Genomic DNA, 22,215 nt, shown 5'->3' on the forward strand with positions numbered 1-22,215 from the left:
GAGGAGACCTGCATCTCTGTCAGGGCCGTCTAAAGGGGTGGGGCGTGCGTTGGAGGACAGAGGCTCTGGAGACCAAACACTTCCTGAATGTCTCCTTGGTTGCCTAGACGTCAGCGTGGAGGTATTTGGTGGAAATGAGTAAGTGAATAGCCCCCCACCCCCCTCCTTGATGCCAGGAACCCCCAGTGTCAGGCTCTTTCACAGGGACAATACCCCGGCATGTAGGGAGATGATGTATGGGCTCTTTAGGAGAGATACATATAGACTTATTACACGAGGGCCAGTCAGGAAGTCAGGCTAAAAGGAGGCACTGAAGTGTCACGACCGTTTTATGTAGACGCCCACCACGAGACACAAACCACAGACATACACACAATAGGGCACAGACACAAATGCTCTCTCGCTCTCACACACATTCACGCTCGCTCTCTTTCAGACACAAACACACAAACACACACACACACACACACACAAAGACAATAGGAAGAGTGACAAATCACCTTGACGGCGAGGAAGTTGAGTCCACTCTCGTTGGCCAGAGCCTTGGCGATCATGGTCTTGGAGCAACCGGGTGGTCCGTAGAGCAGCACCCCTTTAGGGGGCTTGATGCCCATGCGTGTGAAGGCCTCGGGGTGCCTCAGGGGCCACTCCACGGCCTGTTTCAGTTTCAGCTTCACCTCCGCCATCCCACCCACGTCGGACCAGCGCACCTGTGGGTGATGCATCAGGGGTCAACATGAGTGGACAAAAGCTGATAGGTAATGAGTGATCTGGGGGCAGCATTCATACACACATACAGAGATACAGAGATACACAGATAAACGTATATAACAAATAAATCCAAAAATACAAACGTAGGCCGGGCGGGCATGACTTACTGTACGCACACACACACACACACACATACACATGTCCACACACACAGACATCTTTGTACATGCATACACACAAGCACATAGTCATACCGGTACATACACACACACACACACACATTCATATTCACATATTATGTAAGGGATAACGGCTGCCGAGGTGTCCTGTTACAGTATATGGAATTAATGGACGAGGGCGAACTCCCGACGCGCAGCAGAGAATTCCGTATAACAGGACGTTATCCCGCTTATCACCCGGTAGCCCCTATAGGCAATAGTCATTATAACAAAGGGAACAAGCGGTTCCGTTCAAAAAGAAGCCGACTTGTTTGTTGTACAACTTTCTTTGGCCCGATAACAGCGATAGCATGGACAGTTAGCTTGTTTGCAGTTGATTCCACTGTTGCGAAGCCTGCTTCCAGGCTCAACCGTCGTCCTACTATAGTTGTTATAGTTACCATTCATAAGCATTGATATGGAACGGTGATTCAACTTTTTCACCAGATCTACATCATAGGTGTCCTGTTATTAAGAATTAATAGCCACCCCACCAATCAGAAAAGAGTATTTCTTCTCTCCGACAGCTCTTATAAATCACAGAAACACAAACATAAACATAATATCACAAAATACCACCGACATAAACACAAACACAAACACACACACACACTCAGAAACATATGCACATACAAGCACATGCACAACTGCACACACACATTAGCATGATGTGGTCATAAATATATCAAGAAACATCCACTGGCATAGATACTTCATCACATTACACCTTGTGTTGATTTGTCAGTCATCTAATAAAAGCTTGTCGTTTGGGATTGCCTCACATGCTGAAAGACGCACCCAAAGGGGTTAAGGTGAGTGCGTGCGTTATAAAACACTAAAGTACAACAGAAGCCCCAGCTGCGATATTTCACGTTTCCTCGGCCGGCACTAAATCAGCGCGCGCGAGCGGAGCGTGGGGCCACGGAGACGCGGCCAGGGAGTCGTCCGTCAGCCTGTCCGTCCGTCCACTTTTTTTGTTTTTTGGATGGACCGAGCCTCTTACACACGCACACACACGCACACACACGCACACACACAGACACACACGCACACACACACACGCACACACACGCACACACACGCGAACACACACACACACACACACGCACACACACGCACACACACACGCACACACACGCACACACACACAAACACACGCTCATGTCCACACACACACAGGGCTGGGACATGAGGAGATAGGAGCCAACACAGGAGGAGCCAGGGGGTCAGAGTGCGGCCATCAGGCCCTTCTCTTTCACGTTTCGAGAGCCCAGCTGCTCTCCTGTCCTGTCCTCCTCCTCTCTCCACCGTCCGCCCCTCCAGCACCTCCACTCAGCCACCAGCTCCAGTCGCCGCCCCCCTCCCCTCCCCCTCCCGGCTAAAGCATCCCAGGCCACCACCGCCGTCTCCGGGGAGCTAAGCACCTAATGGAAACCTGGCGTCCGGCCACATACTGTAAATACCCTTCACTGAACATTTTACAGGCCGGCCCCAGTAATGCATCCTGGGCACACACACACACACACACAGACGCACATGCACACGCGCACACGCACACACACCTACGCACTCTCTCACTCTCACACACAGTCCAACTCCCAGATCCAAAGGAGGACTTATGGGACATAAATCAGTCAGGTTGGTAAGAGGTGCCTAAACCCGGCAAGCAGATGTGCGAGGTGGTGCAGGGAGGTGTGTGTGTGTGTGTGTGTGTGTGTGTGTGTGTGTGTGTGTGTGTGTGTGTGGGTGTGTGTGGGTGTGTGTGGGTGTGTGTGGGTGTGTTGGAGTGATGAGAATGGGGGCAAGCGTTCTTATTCGCCTTTTATTTTGTTTCTGTGGAGCTGGCGACGGGGATGGCGATGACGGCAGGAAGGAAGAAGCGGATTAATCCGCTGCGGTGAGTCGCCATGAAAAAAAATGTGATGACTGAACCAGAGAGGGGGGGGAGAGGGAAGGGGGGGGGGGGGGTGCTGTCCCGGTCGCGGCGGACATACAATTAAAGGGCACCATCTGAATCACACCGAGACCACCACCCCCCCCCCTTGGTCTGCCCTCTTTTTGCGAGGCCCCAGTTATTATCTTTTTACTGTTGTTGTCTGCAGTTTACAAGGGGCCCTCTCCTGGCCTCGGCTTTGATGGAGGGATGCAGGGATGGGGGCTGACGGATGGAGGGAGGGAGGGAGGGATGGAGGGGTGGTGACGCCGTCAATGAGGGCTGGTGGCAAAAGGGAAGGGAAGGTGACCCAACCTCTATAAAAGAGAGGGGAGAGGAAGGGGAAAGAGAGAAAATGATAAAAAAAAAAAAAAAAGAAAAGAAAGACAGATCTTCAGCTCTTGCAGGTCCAGCTGCCAGATCAAAATATTAGAGGTCCGGTCTCGGAGGCCCTCTCGTAGCTCCAGCCCCGGCTCTGACTCCAGCTCCGACTCCGGTGGAAGTTTCTTATATAAATGGATTAGAAACAAATGTTTGCACTCATGTGGATCTAATCAAGTCAGCCTTTGTGGCCAGCCCTTCAGCTGTGCTGGGGTTACTGAAGCCCTCTTTTGTTTCCAGGAACTGGCCGCAAGAACTGAACGTCTCGGGGTGAGCTCAGTGCAGCGTAGGAATCGAGGGCCCTCTCTCTCCCTCTCTCCCTCTCTCCATCACTCTCTCTCTCTCTCTCTCTCTCGCCTGAGTCGACCAGGCCAGGATGGTCCCGTCATTGCGGCCCCGTCTGCTTCCAATTAGCGCAGAAGAGGGGATGATGTGAGCCCCCTTCCTGTAGGTTATGTCTCGCTCATGCAATCTCCAAAACATCCTGGAGTCTCACTGATACTGCCCCCCCCTTCCAAACCTCCAAGCAGCCCCTCTTCCTCCTCAAGACCCACCCCCCCATCCTGAACCTCCTCTTGTATCACACACACACACACACACACACACACACACACACACACACACACACATACACACACACACCTTAACTTCTTCACTACCATAATTCTTCCTCTTCCTCTTCCTCTAATTAACCACCACTCCGTTTAGTTTGTGGTTCATCATGGTTTTCAGATGGATGGAAGAGGAAGATGTGGCTTGCTGACTGTGCATCGTCCACTTCTGCTATTGTCTCTCTATATCTTTGAAGTTCATTAACTTGCACACTGGTGGACAGTACACAAAGCTGGCGGGGGATGAGGGGGTGGAGGTCTTCACACACGTGCAAAGATGTATAAAAGATGTATATTAAATCAGGACCGTCTGCAACCCCTTACATAAGTTCCTCCAGGAGTGGACAGAACATGCGTGAGATGACAATAACATGAAGCGTCTATTCTTGTGTTGACACCTGCGGGTGTTTATCCACCGATGTTTACTTCCTTTCCATTCTCCCTGCGGGACGTTCATTGTTACGTCTCATCGGATGGAAATCAGGGAGAGTTGTCTCTCCCCACGGCGACTGTTTGTTTTTGCACATTGCTGTGACAACAGCAGGAATCCATGCATCATTGTGATACTCTCTCCCAAAAAAGCACCTTGCAACACTTATCAACATTTTGGCGAAACACAAACACGTGTGTGTGTGTGTGTGTGTGTGTGTGTGTGTGTGTGTGTGTGTGTGTGTGTGAGTGTGTGTACTCTGCGGCATCTGGAGTACCTTCGGGACATCGATGGCCACCTCTCGCATGGCACTGGGTTTGACCTCTGACATCGCCTTCTGGAAGTCGGAAAGGGTGACCGTTATGACATTCATTACCTCCGTGTCCGACAGCGGAGAGCCAGTCCCCGAAGCTCGCCTGAGTGCATGCAGGCCTACAAGGGGTGTTGGGGGAAGGGTTGGAGAGAGGGAGGGGAAAAAAAAAAGAAAAAATGCAAACAATTACTCACAGGCTGTCCAAAGAGAGTACATCACCGTTTAAAAACAAGGGCATGGCGCCTTTTTCAGAGCGATGGCCAACTTCCCACCGGCACTCTCAGGGGTGACTCAAAAGCCCAAAGCACTGGCACCAAACACACAGTCATTATGGGCCTTTCATTGCTCACGCTAGCGCACGTCCTCCCCCCTGATGACACATCTGTGGCGAATGTTTCATGCACCTCAATAATTAACTCGCGCGCAGACCGTCGGGACCGTCATTATGGAAACAACCCGACACATAGGTGCGGAGAAGATTAAAGGGTTATTCGCCTCGCAAAAAAAATAGATAAAACATAAACCGCACACTGGCACTATCCGCCGACTCGACATCCGTGACACGAACGCAACTTCAGCCGAGGCGTCGATATCAAACGCGGGCCCCCCCCCCCCCACTGCTCCCGTGCCTTGCAGACAAACTGTTCGGCAGGGCTGACAGCTAAAGTAGGTGAGGAGTACGAGACAAAGCCGCGTGGGGAAGATAGCACAAACAGGTGATGAGAGCTCCAGAATGGAGCGTTTCGGGCGAGCCATCCCTGCAGAGCGTGACAGAGGAAAAGGGGGTATAAACTAGGATTACGGACTGACAATCCCCTTCGGCGGTAAGATCATCTCTCCAGGATTAGGTCTCAAGTAACCGCCCTTTTAAGGGGGGAAAATAGTGCATAGGAGTGAGAGGTCGCTCATTCAGAATCTGACTTGGCCACTTTTCAGAGCAGATTTCCGGCTCATCTTTGCGTGATAAAAGAGAAGAGGAGAGAGCGAGCGAGAGAGAAAGAGAGAGACAGATAGTGAAAGGGCAAACTGTTGGGCTCGGAGACAGCCGTCACAGGTATTCGACTTTGAATGCAGCCTCGGTGAGCGTCTACATCCCAAATGCAAATCTTTGCTTTTCATTTCACTAAGGGGATAATGGTATTTATATCTGAAGTAAGTTGCGGGACGTCGACCATGCACTGTACATTGTGTTCCACTTCAGGAATCTTCCAACAAAGAATGCACACTAGCATCGTAACTATAATATGCTGAAAATATGCAGACTACCGTGAAAAAAAAAAAAATAAACCTGAACTTTACACAAAATATTTGTGGAGCATAAACTACAAATTGAAGTGCAACTGAACTACAGTTTGGTTGGCTGGCGACGGAGGTTGACGGTGACTGGCGACGGGGGTTGACGGTGTGTAGACACTGGTTTGACGCCACTTCTAAACAAGTTTCTTTTTTTGGAAAACAAAAGTCCTCCATTGTGTTTGACAATAAAACGGCTCCACTGGTACGGTGAGTCTGTCGGTTTGCTTGCAAAATGTCATCCACTGCATGGATGGATTAGCCAGTCAATTGGCATGCTGTCAGAGGGCATGATGAAGAGCTGATGTAAACGTAAACACTTCCTCTCCTACAATGCGTGCATTCCGACTCCCAGTGTTTTTAGGCTTTGAGAGACTCCGTCATTAGCGAGGGCACTTTATATTGTTTAGCTGACACACTGCACAGCACAAACACTCCAGCCACTCAACTCAGTCAGACAGGAGTCGGACACACACACACACACACACACACACACACACACACACACACACACACACACACACAGACAGACACATACAAAGAACACACACGTGCAGACACATACATACGAAGAACACACACACACACATATATATACATAGACACACACACACACACACACACACACACACACACACAAACGTGCACATAGACACAAATATACACACACACACACTGCCCTAAGGCTGTCCTCCTTCTGGCTGTGGCCAGTGTAGACGGTGAGGGGACTGTGGAGTATGTGTGTGAGTGGTGGTGGTGGGGGTGGGGTTGGGGTTGGGGTTGGGGGGATTTAAGGGGATTTACGATCAGACAGGAGTGCATCCTGTTTATATTTTCCAGGATCCGTCTGACGGAGCCTCTCCAAAAACACAATGAGTGTGGCTGCCAGAGCGCGCGAGGTCAGCGCTCGTCCGGCGCAAGGTCCCCGGGGGCCCCATCCCTCCCTCTCTCCATCCCTCCATCCCGGGGGCCCCGCACATCAGCGCGGCTCCGCTGGTCCGGCCGGATGAGACGGCCATCTCTCTGCTGAATTAATGCTCACGCAGCTGCACTCGCAGACTCACACACACACATTCACTCTCACACAGACCTACACCATACACATACACACACACACACACACACACACACACACACACACACACACACACACACACACACACACACACTATTCTCCTTCTCCCTCACACTCACACACACACACACACATTCACTCTCACACAGACCTACACCATACACACACACACACACACACTATTCTCCTTCTCCCTCTCACACACACACACACTCTCACACAGACACACACATTCCACACAGACACACACACACAAACAAACACATATACTGTTTATACACATACACCAACACATTCTCTCTCATAGAGACACACCACACACAGAGACACACGCACGCACACACGCACGCACACACGCACGCACGCACGCACTGACATGTACGCATCCACATGGGCTCAAAAGCACGTGCTCCAGTTCCAGATTGGACTGGAGTGGTTCAGGGTCTCTGCTGCAGCACGCTGCAGGCCCACATGTGTGAGCAACTCCCCGGGGGTCTCCTAACATGCCGTCCCTCCACTGATGGAGAGAGAGAGAGAGAGGGAGAGGGAGAGGGGGAGAGAGAGGGAGAGGGAGAGGGAGAGAGAGATGTGGGGGACCACAGTTTGACCATAAATGGCATTTACTAAACTGATGCACACACGAGGGGACTGGGTTTGCATCCCTCGGTTTGAAAACTTAAAGCACTCTGAGGTTCTGGTTACAAAGTCTTCCAAAATAGGGAACAAATCGGTGACAATTGGCAACAATTTGTGACGTTCCAGCTGCGTTTTTAGCAAAGTGGTGCATTAAGTGATTTGGAATAGTCAGCTTAGCATTTAGGCCATTCAAAGAGTGATGACATGAGATGCGAGCTGTCCAACAATAATGTAAAGCTCTCCTTTCTGGGCATACATCTCCTCAACATATGTGGTTGCAATTTAATACAAGGAGGCTAATCGATTTGGGACATTCATTCCCTGGCATTCAGTGCGCTAGCACTGACAGCGAACCGTTGGCCGTCTATTGGGTTCGTTTTGGTTTTTATTTGCTAAATCTCCTTTCCTCAGGATTCCTACCTTTGGCTTTGATTGTCTCTTCATTTCCAACAGACATTTGCTTTAGCAAAGAAAACATCCGACAGACTATTCAGAAGAGAAAAACGCAACACAACACAGCTTAATCTGAACCGTATGTGGATTCCTTCTTCCTCTGCTTTTTTCCTCCCTCTCTCTCTCTCTCTCTATCTATCTATCTCTCCGTCTCTCTGTCTCTCTCTCTCTCTCTCTCTCTCTCTTCTCTCTCTCTCTTTTTCTCTCTTCTGGACGTGTTCTTTCCTGAATGTTTCAAATTCACCCGTGATCTGGAGGGAATTGAAGGTTGAAGGCCCCAATTCCAAGAAGGAACATTTGCAAAACATCACACCCGGCCAATCGTACAGGCTGCGAGAGCACAGGGAAACGACTCAGAGAGAGAGAGATAGAAAGAGAGAGAGGGAGTGAAAGAAAGAAAGATAGAATGACAGATTGAGAGGAAGAAGAGAGAACCAGAGAAATTCAGAGGCTTTGTGGTTTATGGAGACAAGGCAAAAAAGAAACAGAACGTAGGCCCAATTACACACATCCAAAATAGAAACTCCGTAACTCTTGAGGGGCATCGGAAACTAGACTGTCACTTCGGTCACAGAAATAGTCAGGCAAAACCCACAGACAGTTGCGATCTCTCCGCAAATGTTACAGCGCACACACACACACACACACACACACACACACACACACACACACACACACACACACACACACACACACACACACACACACACACACACACACACACACACACACAGTGGAGTCAGCCAGTGGAGCCTCACTAAATAGCACCAAGCACAGACATATGAGGACAGCTTTACAGAGCACGACAGAAATAAAAATGTGTACATTGTGACATATGATGAATTGGGTTGCATAGCTTTTTGTTTTTCTCCCTTGACAGAGGTGCTCATCTGAACCCTCTAATATTAAACTCAATATAGGACTGCTGGTGTTGTGCCAGTAAAGAGGAGACATAATAAAGACCCTACACGGCAGACAAGCAGCAATGGTTCTTGTAACACACGTCACTCTACCCTTTCTGGATATGAAGTGAAGTCTATTAGAGAGAGAGAGAGAATCATAATAAAAGAAAAAAGCAGAGAATAACACAGCGTGGCGATGAGTGGTTGACAGGAGAGCCCCCAGGCAGACCCTCTGTCGATGTCCTCAAATGAATTGTGAAATACTTTTGGCATTACACCATTAAAAAAAAGAAAAGAAAAAACAGGAACATTTTCATTACACTGCAGGGCTTCCGGAACATGGTTTGCACCTGTATTTACAATACTCAACAGCTGTTCCCAAGCCGAAGCAGTGAAATAATAAGTGCCCTTAAAAATGCGAGGAGGGGGAGAGAGGCAGAAAAAAAGAGAGAGAGAGAGAGAGAGAGAGAGAGAGAGAGACAGAGGTGAAAGAGTACGTAAGGAACATTTCCGGATTGTTTTTTTCTTTTTTTTGAACAGAGCACCCAAATAAACTTCACATGCTGATCCGGCAATATTTATGCGCCCTGGCCTGAAATTTCGCAAGTGTCTTTAAAAGGACAGGCGGGCAGGGAAAAGCACTTTATATGGAAGACGGCCTCTGTAAACACCATCTAGCATTCAAGTCCTGTTTATCTCATTCACGTCTCTGCGGCAGAATTTATGTCAAACACAATACTGCTCTCTGTTTTTTCTCTCTCTTGTTTTTTTTGACCAGATCTTTTTTTCGTCCCCTTTGCATCTTCCTTCGGCATACCTATGCAATACAGTAATGTGAATTCCAGAGCGCAGACTTCCTCTTTGCCTCCCTTTTTTTTTCCGCATTCACAGATTTTTCGCTCTTGAATAAACAGATTCTTTTGGAACACGCTGTCTGAAGGTGCTCACGTCAGAAGGACGCAGGAGCCTCTGCAGGCCTTGCATACCGATGTCACCAAGACGGAGGAAGCGCCAACCTACGCAAGCATCGACAACTGCAGCGGGTTGCACATAGTGTGCAAGTGTGTATGTGTGTGTGTGTGTTAACAGTGTGTGTGTTAACAGTGCTGACCTCTTGCACAATTAATAGATAAGCCAGAATGTGTGCAGTCTGTGTAGATGTCAAACCATCTAAAGCAGGACTTTCTGAAAGTTGAAAATCCACACAAGTAAAAGCAAACAAAAAAATGATTACGGTACGTGTATGAGCTGCACAGGTGGCTTATAACATTCCCACACAAATGTGTCAAAACTATACTGGCATGGGGACTACCAATTCCCCACAGGCAAATTCATTTCATATTATTTTAAGTGGGAATCTTACCTAAACACAGAGTCTGATCAAACACTTTTCTCTACCTACAGCCTTATTCATCCAAGGTCTTTTTTTTTCTTTCTCAGTAGGGTTTCCTCTGTTTAGAGATGGGTGTAAACAGTGTGCATGGACATGCCACACCCCGACGGACACTGTTTAGACTGTCTCTGAGTCACCGGCCACAGCCAAGCCACCAGATCAAAGGCCACAGCCTCCGTCCGCCTAACGGGACCGAAATGACAGGGAAGGGGCCGGGTCCACCTCAAACAAGCGTACCGGACCCGAACGCGTACACTTCCTGTAATGACATATCGCTCCACTGTAGGTGCTCATTTGGAAGGGGCTGTGTCAAAGTCTCAGGTCCAGAGACAGGATGGAGGATACACACATTCATGCGGGGGGATTTGGCAGGGCAACCGTGCTATTTCTCTGTCTGAAGCCATGGAGCTCTGTCTCCCTGTCGCTCAAGATGACATTGACTGCATCACATCGAAGTTTAATGTGCATCTTATGAACACTAACCTTTCGGACTTGTCTTGACTCAAGTCCCTCAACATTTTCTCAACTTAGGACCACTAGAGGGCGCTAAGGAGCCCAACTGTAATGTTGAGGGACTTATATATATACTTATATATATATATTTATCACCCGGAGAGAAGAAATACTCTTTTCTGATTGGCTGGTGGTGTGGCTATTAATTCTGAATAACAGGACACCGTTCCATATCAATGCTTATGAATGGTAACTATAACAACCATAGTAGGACGACGGTTGCAGCGCTCTAGAATCTTTGGTTGCAGGCTTCGCAACAATGGAATCAACTGTAAACAAGCTAACTGGGCCAATGAAAGTTGTACAACAAGCTGAACTAGTGAGCTTCTTTTTAAACAGAACCACGTGTTTCCTTTGCTTTACAGTGGCAACCGGGTGATAAGCGGGATAACGGCCTTCGAGGTGTGTCCAGTTATACGGAATTAATGGACTCTGCGCGTCGGGGAGTTTTTGCCCCTCGCCCTCGTCCATTAATTCCGTAAACAGGACACCTCGGCGGCCGTTATCCCTTACATATAAGTCCCTCAACATTTTTCAGTCAACATTTCTCAACTTAGGACCAGTAGAGGGCGCTATGGAGCACAACCATTCCCAGCTCTCATCTGCCAGTGCGCTCACTGAAGTCGTGGGTGAAGGTTCCTATTGATTTCTCTCTTTAGAGGCTTACATTACAGCAAAGACAGTATATCTGAGCTGTGCATAATAGGCATTGAGCCATCCATTATTCTGAGCCGAATACCCTGAGGTATCATAGCATTACCGTAACAATATTCTCCTGACCGATATATGTTATTAGTCGACGCTCGTATTGGGCTCTAATCAAGGCTGTGAAGGAGAAGGCATCCATGCATCTCAGGAGAGCAAATGCAATCTGGTGGACATTCATTTCCTTCTTGCATCTGCTGTAGCGTGTCCTGTTACTGTGCATACACACACACACTCACCCACACACACGCACACACACAAACACATGCACACAGACACACACACACACTTGCGACTGTGCAGACAGCTGTCTTGACCTTGCCAGTCTTCACTGTTGTTTTCACGCAGCTCAGCACTCCCCTGGGACAGAAGGAGGACAAAAATAGCCACACGTGTGCATGTGCGTATGCATACGGGTATGTATGTGTGTGTGTGTGTGTGTGTGTGTGTGTGTGTGTGTGGACCCAGACGTTTGCCGGCACTCAATCCTGGAGGGCACCATTGTGCGGTGTGGTGGTGCGGGAAGGATGTCAGTTGGCCTGCAACGCAGACACGAACAGCTGCTCAGGGGTGTGTGTGTGTGTGTGTGTGTGTGTGTGTGAATGTGTTTGTTTGTGTGAGTTAGTATGTGTGTTTGTTGGGTGTCCCGCAGTGGTCTGAACAATTGTGAGCGTGACCCGGCGTCTGCGACTGGTGCAGCTCGTCCTGGACAGGAAGTTGTGGCCGGCTGCCGGAGCACGTTCGCCTAGGTGGGTCATTGTTACCTGAAAAGGGTCTAGGAAACAACTGGCCTTCTACTCACATGTTGGTTGTTTTTAGATGTTCTTTCTCTCTCTCTCTCTCTGTCACACACACACACACACAACCATTACTTGTCCGATTCTCACTCTCTCATTTGTCGAGGAACCCATTTCCCCCGGTCCAACATTTCTCCCATAAACTGTTTGGCGTGAGGTGGTGATTGCCAGTCTGTTTTTGCCTTCATGGGGCAAAAGTTCTCACCACCCCTCATTAAACTCTATATCCCCTGCAGGCCATGAAGAGGAGAAGAAAGGAGAGAGCAAGACTGAAAAAACACCCGCAAAAAGACCCACAAATGAAAAGCCACAACCCGCAGGTAAAGACACACGCTTACACAAACACTCATATTTTCATGGGTATATTCATAGAACTGCGATAACAAACTCGTTTTAGTTTTCATACACGACCCCCCTTGTGTGAGTCGACTTCATTTGTTGTGGATGTGCGCCGAGCCAAGAGGCTCTGCAGGCGAGAAAGGTGCAAAGTCATAATTACGTGTTATTCAAACACACCCGTGGTGTTGTATGAAATAACAGCATGATGGATCTGTGATGTTAACGTAATAAAACACAGGAAGTGAGGCGCATTGGGAGATTCCATCTTCTCCCAGGGCTGTTATTTTTCCTGTGGTCCACATAGGAGGCTCACTGTTTGTCTGTGTGTTTTCTTTTTTTTTTCTTTTTCTGCTTCTCTCACTCTCTCTCTCTTTCTCTGTCCATCTTTCTGTTTCTCTTTTTTCCTCCTTCTGTATCTGTCTCTCCCTCTCATCATCTCCCTCTCATCCATGGAGTTTTTGTAGAGGAAGCTGGGAATCCAGTGCTTTGCCAATCTCCCATGGAAACTTGCACAGAAAACACTCCGAGGCAAGTCTCTCTTTCTCTTTCTCTTTCTCTCTCTCTCTCTCTCTCTCTTGAACCCCCAAGGGCATAAATCAGCGGCAGTGGTGGTGCCTCCGGAACATGGCCGTCGGCTACCCCAGCCGCCACCACCACCCCCACCACCAGCCTCAGCTGGTAACGCAATCCGTCGCGTTCCTCGGACCACCCAGGAGGGACCAGCCACCAAACCCCCCCCCCCGGCCCCCCCTAACCTCCGCCCCCAGCCCCAAACCATCCCCTCTTCAGCCCCCCAAACCCCACTTCTTCCCTTCATCTGTGGCCTGGGGAGAAAATGGACCCCTGCCACCCACAGAAACACCCCTACATCCTGCCACTGTTTACAATTAAAGGCCTAGGGGTGGAGGGCTGGGGGATGGGGGAGCAAGGGAGCACTTCCAGACAGTCGAACAGCAATCTGAGAATCTGACAAACAAGTAATGGCTTTTTGTGTGTGTGTGTGTGTGTGTGTGTGTGTATGTGTGTGTGTGTGTGTGTGTGTGTGACAGAGAGAGAGAGAGAGAGAGTGTGTGTGTGCGGGTGCGGGTGTGTTTTGTGTGTTTTTCTCAATGGGATAGCAGTGGAACATCACCACATCCGCCCGGCGGTGGACTGCCCCCACATCCTGGTGTGAGTGGAGGCTAACGTCGGCGGTGAACCACAGTGTTCCCTCGGCCTGTCCAAACGACGCGCCGTTCTCATACATTAGGACACGCTCGACTGGGGGAGCGTGGTCTGGTGGTGGGGATGGAGGGGACGACTTCAGCACGTCCAAAACCTGCACTCTTTCTCTGTCTTTCCATCTCTCACACACACACACACACACACACACACACACACACACACACACACACACACACACACACACACACACACACACACACACACACACACACACACACACACACACACACACACACACACACACACACACACACACACACACACACACACACACACACACAGCTCAATGAGTAGTACACTGTATATAAACTATAAACTAAATAATAAAAGTACCCCATGATAGTCAGTTTTCTTTGGGCTCTGCTTACAGTACTGAGAGCACTGAAGAGATGGAAATAGGTTTGTTTAGTTGGAGGGCATCAGTGGAAGTCAAGTCTGAAATGGCCCCGCAACACTAAAGCCCACTGCCTCCTGTTGTCGCGCACATTGGCACGGTGATATTTCCTGTACCTGTAAACAGCTGTTGACAGACCAAACTCTGAGGGTTAAGTCACTCCGGTTAAATATTTAAAGACTCGCGACCACGGGCCCCTCAGACTGACAGACGAGGAGAACACATCCGACTGTGGGTGGCGCTCAGACAGGTCTGGTCAGAGAGAGCTGTGTGCTGGGGCCAGTTAAATGACCAGAGTGCCATTTTTAAATGTAACCAGGGGAACAAAGTTAGATGCTCTGTATGTGTGTATACCGTTCATTTATTTGTGTGTTTGTGTGTGTGTGTGTGTGTGTGTGTGTGTGTGTGCACATGATCCATGTGAATATGTGGTGTGTAGTGAGTGTGTGTATGTGGTGTATGTGTGTATGTCTTTCTATGGTGTATGCATGTGGTGTGTGTGTGTGTGTGTGTGTGTGTGTGTGTGTGTGTATGTCTTTCTATGGTGTATGCATGTGGTGTGTGTGTGTGTGTGTGTGTGTGTGTGTGTGTGTGTGTGTGTGTGTGTGTGTGTGCTGGAGGGGCTGTTGATATGGGGGAAATGACCCACCTGCTTCCTTGCAAACGGCGGCAAGGTCAGCTCCTACGTAACCGTGGGCGGCGTCTGCCAGCTCCAGCACTTCCTGCTCGGACAGGCTGCAGGGCATGGGGAGCAGCAGCTTGCGCAAGATGTCTGCCCGCTCGGCCGCCCCGGGGACCCCCACCTCCAGCTCCTTGTCAAAGCGGCCGGGCCTCCTCAGGGCGGGGTCCAGCGCGTGGGGCCGGTTAGTCGCCCCCAACACCAGCAGCTGACCAGTGTGTCCCTCCTGAAGGAGAAGCATGGGGAGGTCAAGGCATGATATGTTTGGTATTAATACTATAGGCAAGGCAAGTTTATTATATCACAATCCATACACATTGGCAATTAAAGGTGCTATAAGAGATGCAGGGTAACCTCACTTCTGTGGACGTTCAAACAAAACAGAGAGCTAGCTCGCTAATCCCTCTTCCTCCTGTGCAATTGAAACTCTTTCAAACGCGCATCTCATCGGTGATTTGTGGAACAGTTTGTTATGTTTTTATGGGAGAGGTTTGCCCAAGTTGTTTTGTGGCCGTTTTAGGAGCCTAGGCTGTCCACGGAGACCGCGTTTTTTTTACAGTGTATTCGTGACACAGGCAGCTAGCGGATGGTGAGGTGATGTTAGCTGCATGTGACAAAAAATGTTTTAGCTTAGAAACCGTGTTACATTGCTTATAGCACCTTTAAAAATCTTTACAAATGAGCAGATGGAAGGCATAACTATAAATTACCTTGCTGTATACTCATATGAAATATGTAAGGTATATCTAGAAAATGCATACTCTTAATTCTTATATATACTTCTACATACATACTATGTGGTTAAAACTGAAATTTGAATACTATTACTATTACATATGAATTGTGGTTGCGTGATTCAGTGGCAAAATGTCCACTCTTCCAAAACACTTGTTGATTTTGGGTCGCTCTATGATGTTTGCCCTTGTGTCTGCAAACATGCTTAATTTGAGCTGTCCATGTGTCAGGAGCGAAGGCCTAGATCTGTATTCCTGTGTCAGGAGCGAAGGCCTAGATCTGTATTCCTGTGTCAGGAGTGAAGGCCTAGATCTGTATTCCTGACAAACTCCTGCAGGATCTGGAGAAAAAGTCTTCACTTGCAAGCAGAAAAAAAACAGTGTGCTTCCAAGGGTGGTCCAGCTGTAAGCCAATAAATAATTTTCCTCTCTGACACACACACACACACACACACACACACACACACACAAACACACAAACACACACACACACACACACACACACACACACTCCACAAAAACCATCCTGTGAAACTCCTAGGGGCCAGGAGAAAGGGGGAGGGTGGGTTGGGTAAAACACAAATAAATTACAGCATGAAGTGGAAATCGGAACGAGGAAGTGCTTTCGCCACATTCCAGAGCGCAGGCCCCTTTTTTGGGGTGACCTTGGATTATCCAGCCGCCCTCCAGCCCAGAGCAGAGCAGAGCACCAGAGCATCTGGAGAAGACATGGAGGGAGGGGAATACACACAGGACTTCACTGGACGCAGGGACCAAACGCTGTGCTTTGCGACAGAGTAATGTCAGTTTGGCACGTAGTGGACCGTGGACACTGTGACCCCTGCGGCTGTGATACGTTTCCCAGGCCGAGATTCTCGCTAACCTCGGGGGAGTGTGTGTGTGTGTGTGTGTGTGTGTGTGTGTGTGTGTGTGTGTGTGTGTGTGTGTGGAGGGGGGGTGGTTCTTCAGTGGCCCATCATGTCCGGGTTTATCAACAGATGTCAGAGAGACACAGACAGACAGAGTTAAACTATGCATGCAGTACACACAGACAGACAGACAGACAGACATGCGTGCACAAAACACACACACACACACACTCGTAACCTGTAGATAATGGTTAGAGGGGACATACAGATTGACAGAGAGAAAGAGAGAGAGAGAGAGAGAGAGAGAAAGAGAGAAAGAGAAAGAGAGAGAAAGAGAGAGAGAGGGATAGAGAGAGAGAGAGAGAAAACAGACAGACAGATAGATAGCCAGGCAGAGTCAGAGAGATTGACAGAGACATATTAGTAGAGGAAGAGATAAATAGCAGTAAAGTTGGGACAGAAAGATGGCCAAATGAAGGAGCGAGCATTTCTGACTCATCACTGAATGGCACTGATGACCGGAAGGCTCCTCTTACTCACAGATCCAATTCCGTCCATGAGCGTCAGGAGAGAGGCCACCACCCGCTTCTCCACCTCGTTCTGGGCCCCCTCCCTCTTAGGACACAGGGCGTCCAGCTCATCGATAAAGATGATAGCAGGCCTTCTGTCAGGAGAGGAGCAGAGAGGAGAGGAGAGGAGATACAATAGGGGGATTAATACAGTTAATCAATCTATCTATCTATCTATCTATCTATCTATCTATCTAGCTAGCTAGCTAGCTAAAATCTCACAATATAAAATCCTGGACACTACTATCGTGACTGCATGTCTGTCGTGTGAGGGATTCTGAGTGTTCAAATAAAATCCAAGTCTGTTATGGTCTTTCATTGCATGATAAAAGAATACACATTAGTGTTATGTAACTAAGCCCAGACAGACGTGGCATGATACAATTGTTTTTCTAAACAAAAGCACTTAAATAGGCTGTCAGTTTGACATTCCTCCTGAGTTCTTTTAACCTGCACATGAGCCACACAAAACCACAAAGATGACTGGGGAATACACAGCCCGGCAGCTTACCTTTGAGATGCCTCTGCAAATATCTGCCTAAGGCGAGCCTCAGTCTCTCCATAAAACCTTCAAACAAAATAGTGTGGTTAAAATAAACATGTGCAATAAAGTAACAGTCACTGGACACCAGAAGGTGTGAGTTTCCCCTCAGCCCTTATGGTGTGTGTGTGTGTGTGTGTGTGTGTGTGTGTGTGTGTGTGTGTGTGTGTGTGTGTGTGTGTTCTGTGTCGAGGGGGTAGTGGGGGCATCTGAGAGGGCCTCAGTCTGAAAAACACGCAGGCAGCAAATGGGGCAAAGAGGAAGACTACATGTCAGTGACTGACAGACAGACAGACAGACAGACACAGACTTTCACAGGCCTTCTTTAAGAGTAATTCTTTAAGAGTTTTTCTTCCATTCCTCTCCTCCAATCTCCCTCCCAAGTCTACCACTATGTTTCATTTTATGTTTTCGTACACATCTGATTACAAAGAATAACACACACACAACATGCATACAACAACATATTATTGTCACAGAACGTGAATGGGATTACAGAGACACTGTCACTTAAAAATGCCAGTGAATGAGGCATGCTCTTTAAAAGCATTTAAAATGTCACTCAGCTTTCAAGACAGAACACTTTAGGAAATGGGAAATTTTCATGGAAGTATAAAATGCGAACAGAATCTTTTCTGCTTAAGTCATTACTTGCTCAAGATCTCTGGGCCATTGATGACGGTCATGTGAGCTCCAACCTCATTGGCTATGGCTCGCCCAATCATGGTCTTCCCTGTGCCAGGAGGGCCATGGAGAAGAACTCCCCTCGGAGCCGGAATTCCTACGAGGAAAGAGACACAGGCCATGAACCAGATTTGCTTTTGGCATCAAATACCCAAAGTAATAACTCACATTAAATCCTGTTATAAATCACACATGTATTTGTTTTCCAAAAGATGTCACTGCCATTTGGTTGAAATGAAACATTACAGACATGATTTACTGGCGTCCCTCAAAAACAGCGGCTATATTGTATGTTCGTAACTGCACCATATAAACCACTGCTTTCACACGTAATATTAATAAACATTTGCACTACTCTCTAACCTCTCATCAATCTGGGGAGTGTGTACATGAGATCGAGACAAACTCCATACAGTAATATTACTGTGAATTTACAGCTTATCTACTGAAAAACCGAAAAATCATTAATGTACTCTATACCAGGGGTCCCCAACCTTTTATGTACCATGGACCGGTTTGATTCCTATTTTTTTTTCACGGACCGGCGGGGGGGGGGTTGGGTTGGGGGTTCAGGGGTTCCATGTTCCATATGTGTTGTGCATGCATTACTTGAAAAGAACTAGCTCCAGTTATGTATGAACAGTGAAGGTAACGATCTCTTGTGAAAAACGTGAACTTGAAGAAGTGAAAATTGAACAATATGAACTATGAATATTGAACAACTTGAAGCTACATCTATAAGTGTGAACATGCTTAACAAAATATGGGAACAAAACATGGGAACTAAACGTGCATTACGAATATAATCAGTGGGAGCCCTGCTTGTTTGCTAGAGTCTATACCACTAACTAACAACACACATCATTAGGCCAACATTTACATCACACTTAAATGTCTGTGGACTGCTTATCTTACACACATCTAACACACTAAAATAAACTGCAGTGCTGACTGGGTAGGGGGTGCCCCTTTCTGCATACCATAGCTTTTGAACAGTTCAGGATGCTTGAGGGGGAGCTCGATGGTCTCTCGGATGGTGTCCAGCTGGCTGCTCAGGCCGCCGATCATGCTGTAGGTGACCCTGGGCGCCTCGGAGGCCTTCTGCTCCCGTTTCTCCGTCAGTCGGTCCTGGAGCCTCAGCCTGGTGCTGGCAGCCACGCAGTAAAAAGTGTCACTATCGGAGACGCCACCAGGTGGAGCGGTTGAGGCAGCGTCCGAGTCCAGCAGCTTCGGTCCGGGCGTCCCGTCCCCCAGCTCTGAGCTGGCTATGCTTTCCGACAGGGCGTCTGTGGGGGTCTGAGGCATGCTGGGTAGTGGGCTGTCTCCGCAGACGGGCACACAGGGGGAGGGTGCGGCAGGCCTGATGGGGGTGCTGAGCGCAGGAGGTGCACCTGGTTTAGCAGGGGTGCTGCAGCTCTCGGGAATGCTCTTGTCCTGGTCCTCCAGGTTCAGGAGGCTGAGCTGGAGGGAGACGTCCAGGGAGCTGGAGCCCAGCGTGGAGTTCTCACCCGGGCAGGTCGTGTCCGCCTTGCTCTGGGCAGCAGTCCGCTCCAGGGACAGTCCGTCTACCCCCCTCACCTTCTCTACGATTACACTGCAGGGGCGGCCAAAGAAGGTCACAGACAGGGTGTTTCCCGGCAGGACTATCCGCCCATCTAATTTAATATAAAACATATATGTAAATAAAGACAACACATGTTGACTGTATATTCTGAAGTTTTGAAACAGAATGAAAGAAAATGAAACCAACTGAAAAACAGTTCTGGTAAGCACATTAAGACACTCCATCTTACCCAGGGTCCGTAGAAGAAATCTGCTGAAGTCCTCCATGTTGAGAGTACTGTCCTCTTGGCTTGAAAGATGCAGTGAGTACATTCAACAGTTAGATAAATAATTGTCATCACAAACTTTATGTTTACTGCACTGTCTCAAAACCTTGTCTGAAAATGTTATGTTCATAAATTCCACCAGCAGATGGCGTCAACTGCTTACTTTTTTTTTTTTTTACTAAAACGTACTTTCACAAAATGGGAATAAACATTCAAGAGTTGCAAACTGTCATCAAGCACTGAAAAAACTATTGCTCTACAATCACTTAAAAATACACAACATTATTCTCATCCTGCTTGTATCTTTTCTATCATAATTATCAAGACAGGCATGGGAGCAACTATTGCAACATTCTGTTTATAGAAAACTCCAAGAAATCACAAAATTTATACTAGTAGAAGTACATAGAATCAGTCCTATTTTTAGTGTAGTGTTATTATAGCCACACGTCAAAGAAATTCACAATTCACAGCTAGCCTACAGTTGCATATTTACCTTGAGATGTTAAGCTTTAGTCTCAACAAAAGTATCAAGTTCACTTTTAAGGCCTAAAATGTTTCTTCTGGTCTCTTACCAGAGGGAGAGTTCAATCTCCTCTGCTTGCAGAATGGGCCCTGTCACTGGGCGGAGGAAAACTCCATCCCCAGGCTTCACACGCAGGCCTGTCTGGGTGCTTTTTGTGAGGCCTACTTTCCTTGAGGGGAAGGCTCCAACTGGCCACGCCAAGCACACCTGAACAACACAAACACAAATGCATTAATTTTCATACAATTGGAAGTAATGTACAAGCTTCCTGTTCATGATCACTATAATATCACTGTTTCCTTTGCATTCGGTAGGAAAGGTCATTGGAAAATGTTGAGTACTATGACTTATTACAAAGGTCCGGTTACTAAGCCGAGATGAATGACTGATTTATTACTAATGTTATTACAGCTATTTAACCAGATTATCAGATGATAAGATGTATTTCATCAGCCTTAACAGTAGAAAAAAAGCCACATCCTGATGACACAAAAAGAAAAGTGAACCTCAGAAACAACTGCTCAAAAGTTTGATTTGTGATTTAAGTATATCTAAATGTTGGAGTCTATGGTCCTGGAAGGGGGGAAAAGGACTTAATCCATGCCTTGGACACAGCAATTCTTTAGTTTGACATACCTCCTGTTGACCTGTGGTTGAGGATAGCAGAGCTGGTCTTCCGATGCACACACCTGCTGACTTCATTGTGTTCAGACTCAGCTGTGCTAATTGGGACCTACATCTTTTAGGGACTTTTTCATCAGCTGAAATACAAACAAAACCACATAAATAAGGCACTAACATACGCCAAGAATAGATCAGAGACATGTAGGTAGGATAGATGAGATTCAGCCTGAGTCAGCAAATCAGCTGTCAGAGTTGTAATGGTCTGCCTTCAAAAACGCGCTGGTGTCAAAGGTAACTTATTAGCTTACACTTACAAATAAAACTAATTAGCAATGCTTTGGAACCAGATGCAAATATAACCATAGAGTTAATTCATAGTTGTCAATTAGTTTACAAGGCTACAACTATTTGGGATGATCACGTCGGAGATACATTTACAAAATTAAATCTAATTCTGCATACAAACGGCTATGCATTACATTTAATGTTCTGCTCAAAGTCAACTTTCAAATGATATATAGTTCGCTATGAATGCTGCCTAACTTATTGTTGTTACCTTTCTCGATGAAGTCGGTAACACTTAAAGCTCCGTTGCTGTGATTTCCTCCAACTCCAGAACTATCTGCATCTTCTGCACTCCTAAGGCTTGAGTTGTCTCCGTCGCTTGCTTTTTTACCTTTGCCTTTACTTTTCTTTGATGACATTTTCTAAACGAAATCAGTGGAGCATCAGTAACTAAGTGGTTCATTGACAAGCATGCAAGCAAGCACGGTCCATGCACATGCCGCACAAAACGTAAACTTCCTGATCAGAGGGGTGAAAGTGCATCCCCGCCCTCT

The 22,215-nt window shown here is 47.7% G+C and overlaps 1 protein-coding gene across 1 annotated transcript in view; it reads right to left on the reverse strand.

Moving 5' to 3' along the window:
* The window catches only part of afg2a (AAA ATPase AFG2A), a gene marked incomplete in the record, with an annotated part of 75,838 nt that extends 53,689 nt beyond the window's left edge, over positions 1–22,149 (reverse strand). The window contains 11 exon segments of the mRNA XM_076292157.1: positions 501–710; positions 4,562–4,716; positions 14,971–15,226; positions 17,144–17,267; positions 17,684–17,740; positions 18,365–18,494; positions 19,378–20,052; positions 20,191–20,249; positions 20,802–20,959; positions 21,389–21,513; positions 21,933–22,149. Of these exon segments, the coding sequence (XP_076148272.1) occupies positions 501–710; positions 4,562–4,716; positions 14,971–15,226; positions 17,144–17,267; positions 17,684–17,740; positions 18,365–18,494; positions 19,378–20,052; positions 20,191–20,249; positions 20,802–20,959; positions 21,389–21,513; positions 21,933–22,080 (2,097 nt within the window).
* Positions 22,150–22,215: the final 66 nt, after the last annotated feature.

Source organism: Alosa pseudoharengus, unplaced genomic scaffold (assembly GCF_046254945.1).
Source record: "Alosa pseudoharengus isolate Yale_2024_CS ecotype anadromous, Long Island Sound unplaced genomic scaffold, YU_APseudo_1.1 YU_APseudo_1.1_scf_19, whole genome shotgun sequence".
Classification (NCBI taxonomy): Eukaryota; Metazoa; Chordata; class Actinopteri; order Clupeiformes; family Clupeidae; genus Alosa; species Alosa pseudoharengus.